The sequence below is a fragment of the Erythrolamprus reginae genome, chromosome 4 (assembly GCF_031021105.1).
Source record: "Erythrolamprus reginae isolate rEryReg1 chromosome 4, rEryReg1.hap1, whole genome shotgun sequence".
In the NCBI taxonomy this organism is placed as follows: Eukaryota; Metazoa; Chordata; class Lepidosauria; order Squamata; family Dipsadidae; genus Erythrolamprus; species Erythrolamprus reginae.
The window spans coordinates 37150488-37172921 of NC_091953.1; the positions used below are offsets into that span (position 1 = coordinate 37150488).

The 22434-nt window shown below is 35.7% G+C and overlaps 1 protein-coding gene across 8 annotated transcripts in view; it reads right to left on the reverse strand.

Annotated features, from left to right (window-relative positions):
• Window positions 1–3992: 3992 nt before the first annotated feature.
• The window catches only part of SENP7 (SUMO specific peptidase 7), a 47809-nt gene continuing 29367 nt past the window's right edge, over window positions 3993–22434 (reverse strand). For 5 of the 8 annotated variants that reach the window (XM_070750059.1, XM_070750065.1, XM_070750060.1 and 2 more), the window contains 12 exons: window positions 22138–22317; window positions 21105–21358; window positions 20456–20589; window positions 18809–18925; window positions 18272–18391; window positions 14507–14599; window positions 13875–14092; window positions 10410–10459; window positions 8353–8393; window positions 7889–7957; window positions 6282–6432; window positions 3993–5222 (listed from right to left, as the gene is read on the reverse strand). In XM_070750059.1, the coding sequence (XP_070606160.1) occupies window positions 5085–5222; window positions 6282–6432; window positions 7889–7957; window positions 8353–8393; window positions 10410–10459; window positions 13875–14092; window positions 14507–14599; window positions 18272–18391; window positions 18809–18925; window positions 20456–20589; window positions 21105–21358; window positions 22138–22317 (1565 nt within the window). In that variant the 3' untranslated portion in view covers window positions 3993–5084. Of the gene's footprint in view, window positions 5223–6281; window positions 6433–7888; window positions 7958–8352; window positions 8394–8711; window positions 8855–10409; window positions 10460–13874; window positions 14093–14506; window positions 14600–18271; window positions 18392–18808; window positions 18926–20455; window positions 20590–21104; window positions 21359–22137; window positions 22318–22434 lie in introns of those variants that run through there. The other 3 variants (XR_011558959.1, XM_070750062.1, XM_070750063.1) reach the window with 3 other exon arrangements.

Here is a 22434-nt window from a genome sequence, read left to right on the forward strand (position 1 = left end):
ATGCCACCTTGATTGCATCAGCGGAATCCCACCAGGCTGCTCTGTTTAGGGTGACCCGCTCCCTTCTAAATCAGGGGGGAGTTGGGGAACCCTTGCAGGGCAGTGCCGAGGAATTTAACTCATTTTTTGCTGATAAAGTCGCTCGGATCCGAGCGGAATTCAACTCCAATTGCATAGCCGTATCGGCTGACAATGAGTCAATCGAGGCGACTGGGGCTAAACGTCTTTGTCCATCTGTCTGGGAGGAGTTTGACTTGGTGACACCCGATGAAGTGGACAAGGCCATTGGAGCTGTGAGTTCTGCCACCTGTTTACTAGTTGGTTGGTTTCGGCCAGTCGAGAGGTGACACGGAGCTGGGTCAAGGAGATTGTCATCGCCTCCTTGGGGAGGGGGTCCTTCCCGGCTCCTTATAAGGAGGCACTTGTGCGCCCCCTCCTCAAGAAGCCTTCCCTGGACCCAGCCGTGCTTAATAACTACCGTCCAGTCTCCAACCTTCCCTTTATGGGAAAAGTTGTTGAGAAGGTGGTGGCGCTCCAACTCCAGCGGTCCTTGGAAGAAGCCGATTATCTAGGGCCTCAACAGTCGGGTTTCAGGCCCGGTTACAGCACGGAAACTGCTTTGGTCGCGTTGATGGATGATCTCTGGCGGGCCCAGGACAGGGGCTTGTCCTCTGTCTTGGTGCTTCTTGACCTCTCAGCGGTTTTCAATACCATCGACCATGGTATCCTTCTGTGCCGACTGGAGGGGCTGGGAGTGGGAGGCACTGTTCTACAGTGGTTCTCCTCCTACCTCTCCGGTCGGTCGCAGTCGGTGTTAGTGGGGGGTCAGAGGTCGACCTCTAGGTTTCTCCCTTGTGGGGTGCCTCAGGGGTCGGTCCTCTCCCCCTATTTAATATCTACATGAAACCACTGGGTGAGATCATCCAAGGTCATGGGGTGAGGTATCATCAATATGCGGATGATACCCAGTTGTACATCTCCACCCCGTGTCCAGTCAATGAAGCAGTGGAAGTGATGTGCCGGTGCCTGGAGGCTGTTGGGGACTGGATGGGTGTCAACAAACTCAAACTCAACCCAGACAACATGGAGTGGCTGTGGGTATTGCCTCCCAAGGACAATTCCACCTGTCTGTCCATTACCCTGGGGGTGGAACTATTGACCCCCTCAGAGAGGGTGCGCAACTTGGGCGTCCTCCTCGATCCATAGCTGACATTGGAACATCATCTTTCAGCTGTGGCGAGGAGGGCATTTGCCCAGGTTCGCCTGGTGCACCAGTTGCGGCCCTATTTGGACAGGGAGTCATTGCTCAGTCACTCATGCCCTTATCACCTCGAGGTTCGATTACTGCAACGCTCTCTACATGGGGCTACCTTTGAAAAGTGTTCGGAAACTCCAGATCATGCAGAACGTGGCCGCGAGAGCCATCGTGGGGCTTCCCAGATTCGCCCATGTATCTACAACACTCCGTGGCCTACATTGTCTGCCGATCAGTTTTCGGTCACAATTCAAAGTGTTGGTCATGACCTTTAAAGCCCTACATGGCATTGGACCAGAGTACCTCCGGAACCCCCTGCTACCGCACGAATCCCAGCGGCCGATAAGGTCCCACAGAGTTGGCCTTCTCCGGGTCCCGTCGACTAAACAATGTTGTCTGGCAGGCCCCAGGGGTAGAGCCTTCTCTGTGGCGGCCCCGGCCCTCTGGAATCAACTCCCCCCGGAGATTAGAACTGCTCCCACCCTACTTGTCTTCCGTAAACTACTTAAGACCCACCTATACTGCCAGGCATGGGGGATTTGAGACATCTTTCCCCCAGGCTTATTATAATTTATGTTTGGTATGTATGTGCTGTTTGGTTTTTAATTATGATAGGGTTTTTAGGGTTTTTTTAATATTAGATTTGTGCCAGTATAATATTGTTTTTATCGTTGTTGTGAGCCGCCCCGAGTCTTTGGAGAGGGGCGGCATACAAATCTAATAAATAATAATAATAATAATAATAATAATAATAATAATAATAATAATAATTATTATTATTATTATTATTATTATTATTATTATTATTATTATTATTATTATTATTATGAACGGGCAAAAAAATCTTGAACACCCGGTTCTTATCTAGAAAAGTTCTTAAGTAGAGGTGCCACTGTACCTCTGTATGGATCCATTAAAAAGAAAATGTGTGTTGAAGTAGTTTAATTATCATGGGCACAATGCAACCGACTACAAGTGAAAGAGAGTTTTTTTCCCCCTCCCTCCTGGTTGACATATCAAGAAAAATGGATGGAATAAAAAGGCTGTGAGTTCTCCATCTAAGTCATTTGTGCATTGTGCGAAGAATCTATAACTTTAAAAAAAAAATCTCAAAATTATTTTAAAGAAGCAATTTCAAAGAAGTAACAAGCATTATGCAGTTTAAGAAATATAAGACAATTATTCAAATTGAACCAGGCACAGGTTATATATATCAAACTTCATGACATCTGGTGTGTGATCACCAGAATATGGGCTAGTTGGTGGTCTCCAGCAAGATTGATGAAGTGAAAATATTTCTTTAAAAAGCCAACATTCCCAAAGTCCAATATTTGGGGCATCTGATTGCCAATCTGTATCTTAATTTGATCTTTTGATTAGAGTAGTCCTCTTAAGTAAAGGTTGAGGAACTGTGCTGCCCTGCTCACTCACACCTAATGTAATAGTGATGTGGTGAGTTTATTAATATTCCCTAGCAATTCCCTTCAACCAAAATTCCAGAACTGTCTCAATTAAGTGCAGCCAAAAGGAGACTAATGCTAGTCCACAGAGTAATGGCTAATGAGTGCACAAGGCACTAAAACTGAACACACTCAAAACTGTCGAAATGGTGGTAGACCTTAGGAGAAACCCTTCCACCTCTCACAATACTAGACAACACAGTATCAACAGTAGAGACCTTAAAATTTCTAGGTTCTATCATATCTCAAGACCTAAAATGGTCACCTAACATCAAAAACATTATCAAAAAAGCATAACAAAGAATGTTCTTTCTGCGCCAACTCAGGAAGTTCAAACTGCCCAAGAAGCTGCTGATACAGTTCTACAGAGGAATCATTGAGTCTGTCTTCTGCACCTCTATAACTGTCTGGTTTGGTTCTGCAAACCAACAAGACCAACACAGACTTCAGAGGATAATTAGAACTGCAGAAAAAACAATTGCTGGCAACCTGCCTTCCAATTAGGACCTGTATGCTGCACGAGTCAAAAAGAGGGCAGTGAAAATATTTACTGACCCCTCACATCCTGGAAACAAATTGTTTCAACTCCTACCCTCAAAATGTTGCTACAGAGCACTGCACACCAAGACAACTAGACACAAGAACAGTTTTTCCCCGAATGCCATCACTCTACTAAACAAATAATTCCCTCAACACTGTCAAACTTTTTACTAAGTCTGCACTTCTATTTCTACTAGATTTTTATCATCATTCCTATCATCCTTTTCCTCCCACTTAGGACTGTATGACTGTAACTTGTTGCTTGTATCCTAAGATTTTTATTAATATTGTTTCTTCATTGCTTATTTGACCCCTATGACAATCTTTAAGTGTTGTACTACATGATTCTTACAGATCTATATTTTCTTTTATGTACACTGAGAGCATATGCACCAAGACAAATTCCTTGTGTGTCCAATTGAACTTGGCCAATAAAAAATTATATTCTATTCTATTCTATTGATGTGATTAAAATCACAAAAAATATGTAATTAAAATACGTATACAGTATTAGTTACAACTTGTCAAATAAGTGGTATTTGTTTCTTCTCCGTGCAGTATTTATTTCATGTAAGAAAAAATTAATTTGAACTGAATATTTAAAATAATTCTTGATTACAAGGATTCCAGCATCTTCCAGGAAAACAGCACTGATCTGTTGTAAACATCTGCCAAGTCAAACCTAATTTCAACAGAATAATTATGAGACTTTTATGAAAGAAAAACAACTCATAAAATACCATAATAAAATAATAATTTATTCAATAGTAAAATTCCATCTTTAACATTTAACAACTCTCTTATAATTTAGGGTTCTTTAGACCAGTAACAATTCTTCTAGTAACAGCTTCAAACTCAAACGTAAAATACTTGGGAAAATCATATATATTCAATTTTTCAATATGTATTTTCAAAATCGTATCTCTTTTGTCTAATAAATGTTTGTTTTTATGTCACTTTTAAAAGTTATAACAGTAGTTTACTTGGTGGTAGCATTTAATGGGCCTACTCCTAGCTGCTAATATAGGGTTTCAACCAAAGTGCCTATTAGACATACTTCCACTGACTCCACCTCCAAATAAATAATTGAAATATTAATAAAATTCCCACCAATATGGTACCTTGCCAGAAATAAGCTCCAGCTGTACCCAGTACAGTGAAAACCATACAATCTTGTGTTAAATGTTTTATCAAATACATAGTATTCATATGCAATTTCTGAGCAACAGAAACAGATTAGGCTTGAATCTGGGTTATGTAACCAAGTTAACAGGGAAAACAAATGACACTTCCATTTTATAATAACTTTGAAGGATGACTTCACATTGTGTTCTGTCATTTTAAAAATACAATGTAGAAAATAATTGTGTATATGAATAAGAAAACTCAAAATATAGCCAAAATCCAATGGATCAATACCGTATCTAATATATTCAAAAGTAACTTTATATTCAGCTTAAATATTGAACTGCTGTTTTCAAAAATATTAAAAATACCTTTTAAAATGATAAAAAGACTTTCATTTTGTGAAGTCTTACTTTCTAACTTTTAAAATAAAATTATTTACATTTCTTAGGATTAAGAAATTACTGTTTGTAATTTTGTATCTATTTTTCCCACTGAAACAAAATTAGGCAAGGTAATGACATTTACTTTAAATTATGTAATTATAATTTATATGTTTTAATTTTCTGAAAATATAGTTCAAATGTAACTTTTAAAATAAATAGAGAAATGCAGCTATTTACAACATTAAAAGAACAAACATTGCAGATTATATTTCTCATATTTCTATGCTTTTTGTTTTCGAGATCCAGAAGAAAAATCTTCTAGTTTTTGCTGCCACTGTGCTGTTGAAAATGTAGTTGCAAGATCAAGTCTCTAATCTGTTCTCGCTTTCTTCTCACCAGGTGAGGAGGGAACCATTGCTCCAAGTTTACCGGAAGCTCAAAGTTAACGATAGGATTCTGATGATTGAAAGAAAAAGGATTTCATGTAAGTATTTTTTAAAATAAAGTTTATCTTGCTAGAAATATTTTTGTTACTAGTGTTACTAAAATAATTATATAATTCATATAATAACATTCTATCAATGAGTTACAGCCAAAAGCATAAGCACAAGTACACACACGAATTCTATACAGGCTAGAAACCAGGAGATGGGCACAAATCCAGCTGTTAGCCTTGGATGAGAGGTGAGTTCCTCCCGGTTTGAACTGGTTTGCCCGAACCAGTAGGAAACCGCTGGTGACATCATGATGACATCACAGAACCATATTGGTCGGTGCTGAGCTGTGGAGGCTGCCATCTTTTAAAAATTATTTTTTATTTGGGGGGGATTTTTTTGGGGGGGGTCTCCATTTTTTTCACTTCTGCACATGCACAGAAGCCAAGTTTCTGGCACCTGCACATGCGTCACCATCTTGTTTTTAGCTTTTTGGGGAGGATTTTTAATTTTTTTTTGCCACTGTGCAATTTGCCCATGAGGCACAGCAATGCAGTGTTGGAGGAAGCAACCTGGCAGTGAGGTAACTTAGAACCCACCCCTGTCTTGGGCCAACCATTTTTTCTCAATTCTAGGAAGAAAATATTGAGTAAACCACATCTGAAAACGCACCAAAAAAACTGCAGGAGTCAACACTAATTCACAGGCACAAAAATAACTAATGAACTCAGTTAGCTAAATAAATAAATATTGGATCAGCACTAGAATATGTTGTATCCATGTTGATAAACCCCAGAGCTATTAGTTTTTTAAAAGCCTTCATTTGAAATTGAAGAGCATTTACACTGCCTCATCTTGGGCACTCTTAACATGTGTGAACATAACTTCCCTGAATTTTCGAGCCAGTGTTATTGTTATCAGGGAGTTATGGGAATTGAAATCCACACATATGGATGGGGACTTGATTGAGAAAGGCAGATGTAGAATATTTCTAGTCATCAGCCATTCATTGGAAACAATCTCCGGATTTATCCAGAAAAAAATAAAAGGGCAAGTACAAGTGCATTGAAATTATTTGTACCTGAAAAAATGTTTCCACATACTGCAATAAGTATATTCCACAATCACTATTATTGTTTTGTTTAGGGACTCTTGGACAAAAATCTTCCATAGTCGATTTGCTGAACTCACGAGAAGTTTTGCGTTTAGCTTCCCATTCTACTTCTAGATATCTGAAATTGAAAAAGAGAACTATATTAAGATGGCTTCAAACTACGTGATCCGCTTTCTAATTCGATAACTTGAAAAATTAATTAATTAATTGTTCGCCCAAGCACGAAGCCAAAAGCACCAGCTTGAAGATGACGAGCAGGACTTTGCCGAAACGTTGCCAAGATTCCAGGAAAAAAACCAAATATGGCAAGATCTACACACACACATACACATCCTTGAGGGAGGGGTCCTTCCTGCAATCCTTAAGTCATCATGCCCCTCCTCAAGAAGCCTTCCCTGGATCCAGCAGAATTAAAGAATTTTCATTCAGTCTCCAACCTACTCGTTGTGGGAAATCTTGTCAAGAAAGTGGTGGCGCTCCAATTCCTATGGTCATTGGATGAAACGGATTATCTAGACCCGCTTCAATTGGGCTTCATATCTGGCTACAGCACAGAAACTGCTTTGGCCACTCTGATGGATGATCTTTGGCAAGCCCGAGATGGGGGTCATTCTTCTATCTTGGTGGTACTTGACCTCTCAGCTGCCATGGTCTCCTTTTTCACAATTCAAAGTGTTGGTAATGACCTTTAAAGCCCTACATGGCATTGGACCAGAATACCTCTGGAACTGCCTTCTACCGCACGAATCCCAGCGGCCGATAAGGTCACATAGAGTTGGTCTTCTCCGGGTCCCGTCGACCAAACAATGTCGTTTGGCGGGCCCCAGGAGAAGAGCCTTCTCTGTGGCGGCCCCGGCCATCTGGAATCAACTCCCCCCAGAGATTAGAACGGCCGCCACCCTCCTTGTCTTTCGCAAATTACTCAAGACCCACCTTTATCGCCAGGCATGGGGGAATTGAGACATCCTCCCCCAGGCTTCTATATTTTATGTTTGGCATGTATGTGTTGCATGGTTTTAATTGCTGGGGTTTTAAATATGTTTTATTTTTTAATATTAGATTTGTTTCACTGTTATATTGTTTCTATTATTGTTGTGAGCCGCCCCGAGTCTTCGGAGAGGGGCGGCATATAAATCTAATAAATAATAATAATAATAATAATAATAATAATAATAATAATAATAATACACAGACACACACACTTATATATTATGTATATATTGATATATAAATTGTCTCATGTCTTGAATTTTTTAGATTCATTACTTCTTTTCTGTTCTTTACATGCTTCAAACAGGAACAGCATTTGCGTGGATACAACTATGCCCCAATATAGCCTTTTATTTTTATTTTATGATGTTACATTTCATTCATATTATTAAATATAGTTGTTTACGGATCTAGCAAAATAAATATAGGATGTGACAGAAATCTGACAGTGAGATTGATCGCCTCACTGAATTTTAAACTGTATAGAAATTTTTAAAAATCTGATATTTAAGTTTGATATATGTAACTTCTGATTTATGTATTATGAAATGTAAAGAACAGAATTGAAATGCAATAATACTCACTCTCTCAGGACCTGGACAGTATTTTGTACTGAACTCGCCTTCAGAGAATCTAAGATAAGAATACATGGCCTATATAAAAAGAAGGGGGGGAAAGTTTTGATTATACAAAACATCTGTTTTGAGCATTTCAGAGTAAAATTTAATGAAATAAGTTTGTACTTAATTTATGACCGTGGAAACAGGATAATAGCTACATTATACATTAAAATATGGTTTATTGTAGTGGTTAAGCCACCAGGATAATAATCATGAAACTGAATTATAGTATCACTTTAGGCATGAAAGTCGGCTGGTGACTTTGTGTTACTCAATCTCTCTCAATCCAACTCAATTTACAAGGTTTTAGTATAAGAAAAACAGGAGTTGTTCACTGCCTTGAAAGACACAGGATATATGTATAATATATGTATGCATATATGTATAAATATATATTTTAAAGAATGAAAATTAATGAACTTGCCTACCTTTTACAAATGTTCTCGTTTTTTAAAGTGTCTGAGAATTTCTGAAAAACATTCACAATATTATCAGAAAAAGCAACAGAAAGGATAAACCATCTTATAAAATGTTAAATAAACCTGGATTTATACAATGAACAGTACAGCAACTTGGCCAAGTGCTTAAAACTAAATTTAAAAGTCGGTTAATTAATACATAATTGATATTCTGAGATTTTGTTTTTATAACTTATTTACAAACCTTGGCTAACAACAATTTAGATGAAATCATTTTAGCCCCTGCCTCAGTATGTGTAACTTTTATTCAAATGATTCCCATATAATTATAAACAAGACTGCCACCAATCTTAGACGGTACATATTTGTTGTGGATTTTGCAATTCAGTTCAAAATTAGTTTACCAATATATTCTGTTAAGGAAGAATGATCAGAGTTACTCCTTAGTTATCAGGGACTGTGATTAGGAATGGGGATTGCAGTAGATATCCAGCAAACGATGAGTAATGATCTAGTCACAAACAGATTTGTTAAAGTGTATAAGATAGTTTACTTTTAGAAAAATAGCACAGTCCAATTAAACAGTCAAGGTCATTCACGTTTAGCCAGTCAATATCAAGAAGTACTATAATCTTATTACCAGCCTGTCTTTGTCTTAAACATCAAACAAAGATTACAGCTAAAGAACACTAAATACTTTCAGAGAGTAACAGAGTTTCACCCAGAGCTCCCTATCAGACACACAGTCAATCATAAACGAATCAACATTCTGGAGCACATCAGCCTCCAACTATGATCTCTGGCTCCCTCTTATGGCAAACTCAAAACACCATAGCCAATCATCATACAGCAGTACATTTGAAGTTAAAGTACTCAAATACAGTATTTACAAACATAGATTGTTGGCTTGTTTATACAGTATATTAACAACCCAACCATTTGGACTTAGTCCTAACATATTCAACTTTCTTATTATTCACTCAGGAATATGCAACTTTGTATGAATTTATGATACATTTTTTAATAGCAAAAAATTCCTTTTGCTTTAATGTAATTGTGTTTTTTTAAATGATACAGTCCAAAAACAATGTATTATAATTACATTATTATAATTATATTACAAAACTATGAAGAAAAGCCTAGAAAATATGATTTCCTTTCTTTTCCATTAATCATGACTGATTCTCAAAGCTCTCTAGAAGAGTCCCTACAATTTTCTTGGCAAGTTTTTTTTAAAAATGGTTTGCCATTGACTGCTTTCATGGACTAAGAGAAAGTGACTAAGAGAAAATCACTAAAACATAGTCACCCAATCTATTTGCTACATTCAAACCAAATCTCCACCCCCAACACAATATATAAGGAAGAAATGGCAGTTACAAACATTCCATATTTACAGCAACACGAAGCTTAAAACTTCAGCCTGATGATGGTGAATGTGATTTCACCGAAACGTCGCATAGATACTCAAAATATTACACGTGGCAAAACCCGAACTCAGAATAATCTACATATATGTATGTATGTATGTATGTATGTATGTATGTATGTATGTATATATACACACACACACACACACACACACACACTAGACTTTCTATGAAAAATACTCTCTCCCCTTTTTTTGGAAAATTATTTTTAATTTTTCTCCACCTTTCACATATAAATTCAGCAAGTGTATATCTTTCAATATTACACAAATTATATCAATTCCATAATTATACATTTTTATCCGTTAATATTTCAAAAGATTTTTTTTACCAACAACAGACTGTCCTTGAGTATTTTTTTCTTTCATCCCCGTTCCTTTTTCTCTCTCTCCTCCTCCCAAACCTCCTTCTAACTCCCTCTCTCTCTTTTTATCTTTCTTTACACTCTCTGCCTCTCATTTGCTCTCTACCTTCCTATCTACTTCCTGTTCATCCCTCTAAAACCTGAATGAAAAATATTTCCTGGTTTGATTACTAATTCCAAGGAGAAGGAGCATGGACATATAAAAATCCATCTTCCAACTGCAAAACCAATAAGCAGCGATACAATTCTGTGAATGCAATCAAAATACTTACTTTGGAAACTTTGGAACTGAAATCTGAAGCTATGGTGCCTGGTTGAATGTCTAAGATAAAATAAAATAGGTTTACAAGAAAAATAATACTGGAAGATGGCTTTGTATTGAAAATGTTTTTTATAAATTTCATTTATTTTATCCATAGTCTTTTCAATATAGTTTAACTATACACACAAAGAGAGAGGGAGAGAGGGGGAGGGAGAGGGAGAGAGAGAGAGAGAGAGAGAGAGAGAGAGAGCATGCTTTCAATGTTTGTTATAATGAAAAGCACTTCAATTAGACACTGAGAGAGGCACATTTATAGGGGTATAGGCCTGACTAAGTGTAAAGTTACCGTATTACATTAACAGTTCAAAGATGGCAACCTAAGATCCCAGGGTGGCATTACCTTCAAATGCTTCTTTTTTCCATCAACAGAAAGTTGGAAACAGAAAGTTGGAAATAAATCATGTAAAAATGTGAAATAAGGTCCAGGGTTACCAAAAGGTTGCCTATATTTACTCCAGATACCCCTACAGCTAGAATGTAGACATAATCATTACTTACGGGGTACACTGGCCCCAGTAATGTAGGAATAATGAAATCCTGGAAATCATCATTAATTTTTGCAATTCAGGACTTTTTTTTTCTTTTTTTTTTTCAATTTTTTTATTATTTTTCATAAAAACAGACAAATACATACAAACAATAAACATAAAGTGGGGGTATATTTTCCCCGCTTCTTATGAAAGTATACATTCAAATATAGAAAAAGAATACATAGTTAAATATATGTTAACTATTTTAGTAAAAAAAAAGTTAATAAATTTGGGTTAAAGTTTTACAGATCTTGATGTGAGTGTTAAGTAGGGTTAGTATAACATAATTACCAAAAAATACCTTTAATATAATCTTAATTACTATAGTAAAATAGTGTCAAACCTTCAATTCAAACAATAAAGATAAATTCAACTATTATGCATCTTGGTATGTTGCTTATACTTATACATACATACACTACTATATCATAATCGTCAAAAAGTCCTTTTAAACTAATATTAATATTGTTATCACCTAGGTAAAAACTAATACAAAGAAAAACAACTAAAGATATATCTTATTTTTTCTTATCTATCCATTTATAGACATTGTTCCATGTTTCATAAAATTTAGTATCCTCTTGATCGTTTAATCTTCTTGTCATCATATCCATTTCAGCGCAATCTAATATTTTAGCTATGACCTCTTCTTCCTTGGGAGTTTCCTCCCCTTTCCAATTTTGCGCATATATTATTCTAGCCGCAGTTAATATGTGTATAATTAAATAAAAGATTTCTTTCTTATAGATCTGATTTGTAACACCTAGTAAATAAAATTCCGGGGTATTATCTATATCTTGCTTTATTATTTCTTTTAATATTTTTTCAATCATTTTCCAATATATTTTTGCTTTACCACATGTCCACCATTGATGATAGTAGGTTCCTATATCCTTCTTACATTTCCAGCATATTGGGGATGTTTTGGGAAACATTTTTGCTATCCTATTTGGTGGGAGATGCCATCTATAAAACATTTTGATTTGATTTTCTTTTAGAGAAACTGATTTAGTCATTTTCCAATTGTTAATCCATACTTTCTCCCATGTGTCTATATCTATTTCCTTGCCAATATTTCTACACCATCTTATCATAGTATCTTTTAAAGTCAACTCTATGTTTTTATGAGCGATAAGTAGTTTATATATTTTCCCTATCATTTTTGTTGAATTAGTGGTAATTAAGGTAGTTAAAGGATTCTTACTTTTATTAAAAATGTAAAGAGTTTTATCCTTCTGATATCTAGATCGGATCTGGGCGTATTGCCACCAATCTATTATTATCCCTTCTTCTTGTAATTCAATTCTAGATTTAAGCTTCATCTGATCATTTAATAGTTCTTTATATCTATAAGTTATTTTCTTATCCTTTATAGACTTTGGATGTATTATTGCTTCTAAAGGAGCTAGCCAATCTGGGATACTTAAAAAATGATTTTTCTTTATGTCTTTCCATACTTCTAATAAGTATTTCCTCAACGTATGTCTTTTAAAATATGAATGGTTTTTGTCCTTATCATACCATAAAAATGCGTGCCATCCAAGCATTAAATCATGTCCTTCTAGGTCAAGTATTCTTTTGTTATCTAAAATTATCCAATCTCTAAGCCATGTTAGTGCAGCGGCCTGATAATATAGTTTCCAATTTGGAAGGCCAAATCCGCCTCTTTCTTTAATATCTTCTAAACAATTCATTTTTATCCTTGCTTTTTTACCTTGCCATATAAATTTTTTAACTAAATTTGTTAAAGTTTTTAAAAAGATACCCCCTGGGTTTATTGGTATTGTCTGAAAAAGAAATAAGACCTTGGGTAAAATGTTCATTTTGATTGTTGCAATTCTTCCTAAGAAAGATATTTTCAAATTATTCCACATTGCTAAGTCATTTTTAATTTCTGCTAGTAATTTCATATAATTATCATTTTTTAATGTTATTGTTTTCGCTGTTAAATTTATTCCTAAATATTTTACCTTTTTTACAATCTTTATTCCAGAAATACTTTCTAATTTCGTTTCTAGTGTTTTATTCATATTTTTAGTCAAGTAATGTGTTTTGCTTTTGTTTATCTTTAAACCTGCTACGTTTCCATATTGTTCAATGGTTTGTAGTAAGGTAGGAACTGTTGTAATCGGCTCTTCAATTATAAACATTAGATCGTCTGCAAAGGCCTGGAGTTTATAGGTTTCATCTCCTACGGTTAAACCTTTTATTTTGGGGTCCGCTCTTATTTTAATTAATAAAGTTTCAAGGGTCATAATAAATAGCAATGGTGATATAGGACATCCTTGGCGAACTCCCTTATTTATGTCAAGTATTGGTAATTGACTGTTATTCAATATTATATTCGTTGTTTGTTTTGAATATATGGTATCTATTAGGTTAACAAATTTTGGGCCAAATCTCATTTTAAATAGATTTATCTAAAGTTATCTAAATAGATTTATCTAAAAAGTTATCTGCTCCATAAAAAGGTCTCAACTGAAAAGGTAAAACCTGGATTGTGAGTACTAGTTTACGAAAGAGTTTTCGTATGTAGACACACTAATACTGGGACAATTTAGACTTGTAAGCATGGGACAACCGTACATGAATATGGGACTAAACTATCAGCATGAAACATAAAACAAAATGCCAAGGTAATTTTACTGTAACTGATGGATAAAAAATCAACAGGAGGTATGCGACTTTTGCTTGCCACTAGATCACCCCTAAGAAGATGCCTGGATTATAATGAGAAGATATAACCTTATAGCCGGTTAAGCAGGCCACAGAGGAAAAAGCACACCAGAAAGATATATAAAAATAATATTCATTCATTTATCTTCAAGAGGTTTATATACATGTCTTTTTTTAAAAAAATCCAATACATATTCTTAAATTATTACCTTCGTGATTCAGTTTGGTCTTTATATCTTGCTCTTCAGTATCACAGCAGGTATCATTAAGAACCAAGACACTTTCTTTTCTAACGGTTTCACTATTACTTTCTGACGGATGTGGAGATTGCTTGACGTCAGATTGTGGCAAATGTTGACTTTCATAATCCGTATATGTGACTTTTTCTAACCCAGGGAAGCAAATTACTGCAAGGTACCAATGAGACCTGGGCAAGAAAAGGCAGAGGAAAATCATATCTGCTTTCTCTTTTATTTTTATTTCTACTAAGAGAGGTGTTTACTTGATATAAAACAATTACTACACCATTTTCCCCTATTAATATTTGTTTCTTTATAAAACATCTAAATTACAAGCTATGGCTATAAGTTTCATATAAATGTCTAATTTTAGTTCTTGCCTTTATTAAATTTGACTTCATGCCCTTTTCAAGAACGTCTTATTATTGCTGTTAGCTGCCCCGAGTCTCCGGAGAGGGGCGGCATACAAATCCAATCAATCAATCAATAAATAAATAAATCTAAACGCTACATATACCAAATCAGCTAAATACAAGCTGACAAAGAGGTGAATATTATGGCAGAAAACATTAATTGTGTTCCAAAGTATATAGCAAACTTACTCTTCATTTACAGGTACAAAAATGTAATCTTTGTTAAAAATGTTTATATATCGAGTCCATCTTTTTACTCTTCGGTGTCTTCTTTGTGCTATTCTGGGTAGATATAAAATAATAATATTGTTTGTCAGAATAATAATAAATATTGATTTTTCTATCTGCAAAAAACTTATAAACTACTTTATATTAGTCTTTACCTGACAATAGGAAATTCACTTTTTGTGAATCAGCTGGCCAGGACTAGTTGGTCCATCACTATAATTATTATGTAGTAATGGCCATCAGTACAATTATTTAAACTCCTATCTCCTTCTGGAAAGAGTCTGAACTGAGAGAGTGATCAATGGAACTTTAGTTCCCTTCTCCATTTTCTGCTATGCATCTAAGAAATTGAGACCTAGAATCTTCCTAAGTTTCACAGAGAAACCTTGGAAATGTAAATGAGTACTTGAACATTTATAAAAAGTTGATTTCTCCTGCACTGATATATTCCATATGTTTTATGTTTTCCCTGTGCACTTTATCTGAAAATTGTGGGAATTATAAATAACAAGTTACTACTACCGTGTTTCCCCTATAATAAGACCTGATACAATAAGCCCAACAGGGCTTTTCAGGGCATGTGTTGAAATAAGCTCCCCACCACCAAAATAACCCCTCTTCCCCAACTATATGCAGGCATCCCCTGTCCCGTCTGCTAGCCCCAAATTGTGCCCAAACATTTTACCAGAGTCTGGCAGCTTGCCGTTTCTCTTCCTCGGCTGATCTTTGCAGGGAAACTCCTTGAAATGTAAAGAAAAACTTCTCATACTCACAAGAAGTTTTTCTTTACATTTCAAGGAGTTTTCCTGCAAAGCTATCATGGGCTTTCCTAAATATGCCCATGTCATACCAACACTCCGCAGTCTGCATTGGTTGCCGATCGGTTTCCGGTCACAATTCAAAGTGTTGGTTATGACCTATACAGCCCTTCATGGCATCGGACCAGAATATCTCTGGACCGCCTTCTGCCGCACGAATGCCAGCAACCAGTTAGGTCCCACAGAGTTGGCCTTCTCCGGGTCCCGTCGACTAAACAATGCCATCTGGCGGGGCCCAGGGAAAGAGCCTTCTCTGTGGTGGCCCCGACCCTCTGGAACCAACTTCTCCCTGAGATCAGAATCTCCCCCACCCTCCTTGCCTTTCGTAAGCTCCTTAAAACCCACCTCTGTCGTCAGGCATGGGGGAATTGATATATTCCCTTCCCCCTAGGCTTATAAAATTTATGCTTGGTATGTCTGTATGTATGATTGGTTTCTGAAATTAGGGTTTTTTAATTTAACTTAAACTTAAATATTAGATTTGTTTATATTGTCAAATAAATGAATGAATGAATGAATGAATGAATAAATAAATAAATAAATAAATAAATATTGGTTGAGAAAGAGAAGCGGTAGAGCTGCCAGATGCTAATAAGATGTTTGGACACAATTTGGGGGTGGCGTATGAGGCAGGGGATGGGAAGAGGTGGGCCACGAAATGCACATCTTACCAGCATCTGACTGCTCTCCGACACTACTCTCTCTCGGCTGGTCTTTGCAGGGAAACTCCAATGTAAAGAAAAACATCTGAACGAGTTGCCACCACCGGGGAAAATAACATAAGTAAAGGGCTCTCTCACAGCGCCTCTTATCTCTTTTCATTTCCTGAGTGGCAGCCAGGATGCTCGGGAGATGCGCATCAGTTGTTTTTACTGTGGGGTAAGTGGGGAGAGAGACGCAAACCCAACGGTGTCCTACTCCAAGCAGAAGATGAATTTTACAAAGGCTGGGCTGCATTGTCTGCCAAAGCGGCAGAGTTGTGTAATGCTCCAGTTGGAAAGAAAGTCAGGGGGCGTGAAATTTCTGCGACCAGAGCCCAATTAAGTCTGGGGCAAAGCCGCAGATGGGGAAAAAGAGCGCGCTTGGGGTCATTTTGTCTGTGATGGAGTTTCCTGTCGGGCCGCACGAGCTCTGGAATCTTTGCAATTAATGGAGCCTGTGAGGCCAAAGTGAAACTGAAGAGAATCCCAACTCACTTGGTCTCTCTCTCCCACACACACAAATACAAGAAAACTCCACTGCAGACAAAACTGCCTGTGTGCACCCCTTTTCCCTGTCTCTAGCTTTTCCCCAGTCTTAGTTAGTTAGGCACTGGTTTTCTGTAGAAGGCAAAGCAGGGTCTATCCATTGCTCCGACTGGCAGGTGAACAAGTCTTCCTGGTGGCGCTTGGCTGTTTAAATAAATCATTGGGGATTTTTGCACAGCTATCTCTCTTCCCCCACTACGCCGCCATCCTTTCATGCCTAACTTCCTTTCCAACTGGAGCAATACACAACCCTGCCACTTTGGCAGACAATGAAGCCCAGCCTTGGTGAAATTTGTCTCCTGTTCCAAGGATTCTTCTGGGTTTGTGCCCCCCACCACCACTTTCACTCAGGAAAGACAACTGATGCACAATCCTCACGGGTCCCACCTGCCCTGAAAAGGATCCGGGATTTGCTGCCACCCAGGAGGAAGAGAACATGAGATATGGGCTTTCTCACAGAGCCTCCTTTTTTTCTCGTCTTCTCCTGAGCGGCAGCAATGCATCCAGCTCATTGAATCTGGCCTGCTGATCTGAGGTAGCAGCAGCTTTGACCCGATCCTCACAATACTGTGAGAAAGAACCAGCCACGCTAATCCTGCTTTATGGCCTGTACCCCGAAAATAATAAGACAAACCCCCCCCCCCAGATAATAAGGCCAAAGCCATATATTAGGGTTCAAAAAATATAAGACAGGGTCTTATTTTGGGGGAAACACAATATTATTATTCTAAAATCTAAAGGAACTATGTTGGGAAAAAGTATCATGGAGTATCATCAAGAAAAACTTATTAATTTAAGGTTTTAGGAAAAATATTGTAGATTTTCTTTACATATATATACGATTTTTTAATTAAATTGCACTCCCCAAAATTATTGCAATCTTGTTATACTAATATAGCTTCCTAGGTTACAGTTCCTTTAGAAATGTTTACAATATTTTTTGATCATACTTAGAATGGAAGAGATTAGTTGTACCTGTTCAAGCCTAATGCTAAAAAAGATGCACTGGTAAATCAATTAAATCTTAATAGGATATTAAATATAAGATGGACTAAGGAAATGGCAGTATTAGTTAAAAGTAGTGAGATGGGAGAATACAGAGAAATAAAACAAGCAGCGATAGAAAGCGCTCAGGCAGTAATAGTCTTGGGGTGGAAAGATGACATAAAATGGACAATGCGAAATTGGTATAGGTATATGGTGGACCACATTCAATTTGAGATTCTGGATAAAAGGATAAATTCGATTAATGAAACTGATTTGCAACAGCTGATGGGGCGATGGGACAAAGTAAGACGATATATGGCGAGTAGGATCCGATACCAAGCTATAAGAAACAAGTTGGAATCACTCTATAATATGTAAAGAAATATTTCACTCTTGGGTTTAAATGATTTATACAAGAAATACCCCAACTGGTGGTGGGGTATGATTGTCTGGTGGTGGGCACAATCACTGAGCACATGTTATATATCATATGTTGTGTGTGTGTCTTATATTATAAAAATCAATAAAAATATTAATTAAAAAAAAACCTTATTAGGGAAAAGTGCCACATTTTAATCAAAATCCATAGCATTAGATCAAGAATAATTCTTTGAAATAGTTCTATTTCATTAGTTTTAAGAAATGCAAATGTTACTTATTTAAAATCAGCTTACGATAGTTTTGGATTTTCTTCTGAGTTCTTCTCTGTCCTGGTCAAGCACTTGTAGAAGAAACTGCTAAATATATGTGACCGATCTGCAAGCTCCTTGGGAGCTTTTTCTAATAGTAGATATCTACCAAATAGACAAAAGAAAAAAATCCTGTTCTATTTCTTAAAAGAAATTTTTTTCCTGTTACTCATTTATATTCATTTTAGCAATTTTGTGATGCATTTTGTGATTTTAGTTTTTCCAGAATAAATGTCAAAAGCTATAAAGTGACTGAGTGTTTATACAACTGATTTTACACTAAACATTTGAAAGCCATGTTTTTGACAATCTAAAATAATTAGGAGTGAACTTAAATAATTTAATTTCCAACAAGCTGATATTTAATCAGTGCAAATATAGAAAAATCACTTAACAGGTTGATTTAGAGCAGAAAAATCACTTAGCAGGTTGATTTAGAGAAAGGAGAAACTTCTTTCAGCCCTCCAAATTGTCTCCTATCAAGCAATAACTGCAGAAGAACTTCTCATCAATTTTACTTACTTAAGATAAAAATCAATGATCACATCATTAAGGAATTCCCCATATTCTAAACAGTCCAAATCCTCTTTTGTGACACCAAGTCCACCTTTTGCAGGTGAAGGAGGATAAACAATCAAGCTGAAAAACAAAAACAAATGAAAAAATTATTGTGAAGTTACTACTAGTTAGGATTGAATAATTTGATGTTTATTTCTTGCCATAAAAGTAGTTTATTTTTGTAAACATAAAATCCAAATTTTTATTCTATTTAGGGTTGTTTTTTTAAAAAAAACTTTGATTTGAAAGAATTGTGCAATATATATGCATATACGTACCATATTTTTCGGAGTTCAAGACGCACCTTTTCCCCCCCTAAAAGAGGCTGAAAATTTGGATGCGTCTTATACTCTGAATGAAGCTTTTCAAAAGCTTTTTTTCCCCAGCCATAATGAGGCGCTAACAATCTTTATGGTTCTTACCATCTTGCAAGCTTTTTTTCATTGCTAATTGCTCCAAATAAGGTTCCCCCCCCCCTTATTTTTCTCCCCTAAAACTAAGGTGCATCTTATACTCCAGTGCGTCTTATACTCTGGAAAATACAGTATGTAATTACTGAAAAATAGGAATCACATTGAAAACTTTAAAAAGGTATACTTATTAAACATTTAAATTGCAATTGGTGTTAAGACTTTTCTATTAAATGTGATATACTATTTCAGGAAGGTATATGACTACATTAAGCATTATACACAATTATTTAAGACTGCCTCTAAATTTCTAGTCCTGGTCCAGTTCTGCTGTCTAATCACATACCAAGATAACAAAATTATTGCCTATGTTGAATGAATGTTGATGAGGATGGCTTGTGTTAGTAGAACTGAAGTCAGTTGTTCTCCTTCCCCTGATTGAGGAAAACTCTTCAGAAGATCATTTAAAGCAGAGTTAGAAAATACTGTAATGCTTATTGTAATTTCTGGAGCATAATTGATGGCTTTTATTCATATAAGAAAAAAAATTGCTCATATCCTTTCCTCAGATTGTTGGCAGTCATCTAATGCTCAATTTCCTGATGAGCCACTTCTACTTTGAGGAAGAAGCAGTAAATGATACAAGCTTAGTAAGGAATATCTTAATTTGCTGCTAATGGTTTATCCCAATAGAATATTGCATTATTCTGCATGATCATTTGATCTTGACAAGCAATTTCAGGAAATTTCAGGCTGCAATGGGATGGAATACTGATAAATCCTGATTTTGCAAGAATAACTTCATTTTTTCATACTTTGTATATAAGCTTCAATTTTCACTGAAATATTACTGAGAATAAAATGGTAAACAACAGAAGCAAAATGATCCTGTTGTGAAGGATGGTAGCCAGAACATAAATGCCATAGTATAGTATGTTCCTAGAGAGAAACAAATTGAGATAGATGGACCAAAATGTATTCCTACTTTGACTTCTTTGAACAATAACACTTTATGGATCTGAAAGGCAGACATCTAAGAATGAAATACAGTAATACATTTTAAATTGTAATTTTATTTTTAAATTTCATGGTATATCTCAATATCAATTTAGTACACAAAAAGTAAAGTTGTTAGTACAATAACTAGAGACCTGTATCATTAGTTGGATGTTTCACTATAACATAAAACTGTCATACATACTTCTTCATAGGTCCAGTTTCCTCCCACTTTTTCCATCCACTTCCTTTCTCAGAAGAAACCGAAAAGGAGTATTGTCCACTATGTTGTTTCTGCAGCAAGGTATAATTGGGCTTGATGAGATTTGATTTGCATTCCTGGAAAAAAGGAAGTTCTGTATTAGAGCAGATTAAGTGTTTAATAGGAAGGCAATACCCAAACATTTAAATTGGCTGGAGGTGGGGGGGCAGCACATAGAATTGCTTTCAGAATTAAAAGCCATTTCATATTCCTTACTAAACCTATCATCTTGGCAGCAATAAAATATGACAAAATCATGTTTACCATTCAGCTGTTCTTAAATCATTAAAATTTTCTTTTAGAAATTTTTGTTCCATCAGGATGTGTCAATTTAAGTATTGCAACTAGGAGGAAACAACTTAATTTAGAATAAATTCTGACAAGAAAATATATTTTTCTGCATTTATGCTTTCATGTTGAAATTATATAAATACCATAGGAAAATGGTAGCAATAATAAATATTGCAATATTCTATATTGGTTTAGGCACCTCTAATTTTATGAGCTTCATGGAGAAATTAATTGTTTTGCTTTAAAATTTACAGAGGAATTCAAATTCTACAAATTATTTGTTTTGGAGCAATGTATTTACCTCCAGGGGTTGCTCTGCTGAAACTGCAGTTCTCTTCTTTTCTAAGTGCTTCTGAAATGTTTCATAGCAATAATGCATGAAAGCAGTTTCTTCAAATGAGATTTCGTCAATGGCTTGCTTCCAAGGTAAAAAGTTGGTAAGATCTGCAGAATGAATCTTTGTACTTATTCCTGCAATTATCCTATTCAGCATTACCTGTTCCTCAGATGTGAGCATCTGAGATAGCTGAATAAAAATGAATTTGCTTCCTTGAGCTGTAAGAAATAAGGAAAAACAAAAACTGTTTGGACCACAAAATTAGCAGCAACACCACCAATTAATTTTAACTTTAGAAAGTGAATTAACTATCTAGGTTGCAATATTAAAAAATGTTCTGAACTGTAAATAATAATAATAATAATAATAATAATAATAATAATAATAATAATAATAATAATAATAAGAAAATCACAATAGCACCAGCTGGTGAAAAAAATTATTTTAAAAAGCTGCATAAATCAGAAAATTGGCAGATGGCAGGAAAGAGTATTTTCTGTTATAAGTCTGCAGCCACATTTTTGCTACCCAGAAATCCACAAGGGGATTCGTTGATTGTCCCTGAATCTAATTAAGATTGAATTGGTTTTATGACTTCCCTATATTTTCTTGAATTTCTGGTTTACAAGTTTTACACACCATACAGTTAAAATATGTACATCTTCCAAAACTGCATGAAAACCAAAAATTCAACACTACGAACATATGTAAAATGCAAATCAGCAGTATTCAGAGTTGATTAGAAATGGCTCTTATGTCAGAGAAATATCCAGGAGGATCAGGAATGCAACTATTTTTATAAATTAAATTTAATGCATTCAATTATATACTGCCCAACTTCAAAGTTATTTTGGGCAATCAGAACAGAACAGACAATGCAATAATTAAAAAAATAATAATAAACCAAACCCACTCTTAACAACTGCACTCCTAAGAATTTCCAAGCCATATTTATTTTATTAATTATATTTATATAGCAACCCACATCTACACATACCTTGCTTATTTAATATAACTCTTCCAAGTTGATTTTCAACTTGTTCCATATAATCTAATGAGAGCCAAAGAGAAATGATAGCACTATTCCCAAAATCGGATGAATCTTTATTTGTCCAAAGTCCAAATCTTTTTAGGTGCATGGAATCTATTGAGAGTACAATTTTCTTGTTCAATGCAACTGTGGAGAAAGTAATTTAACACACATCAATGAGAGAGAAGATATGCTCTGGACCGGAAAGTTATATTTATGCTTAGCTCACTTTTTGACAATCATGTTTATAACTCTTTTAAAATG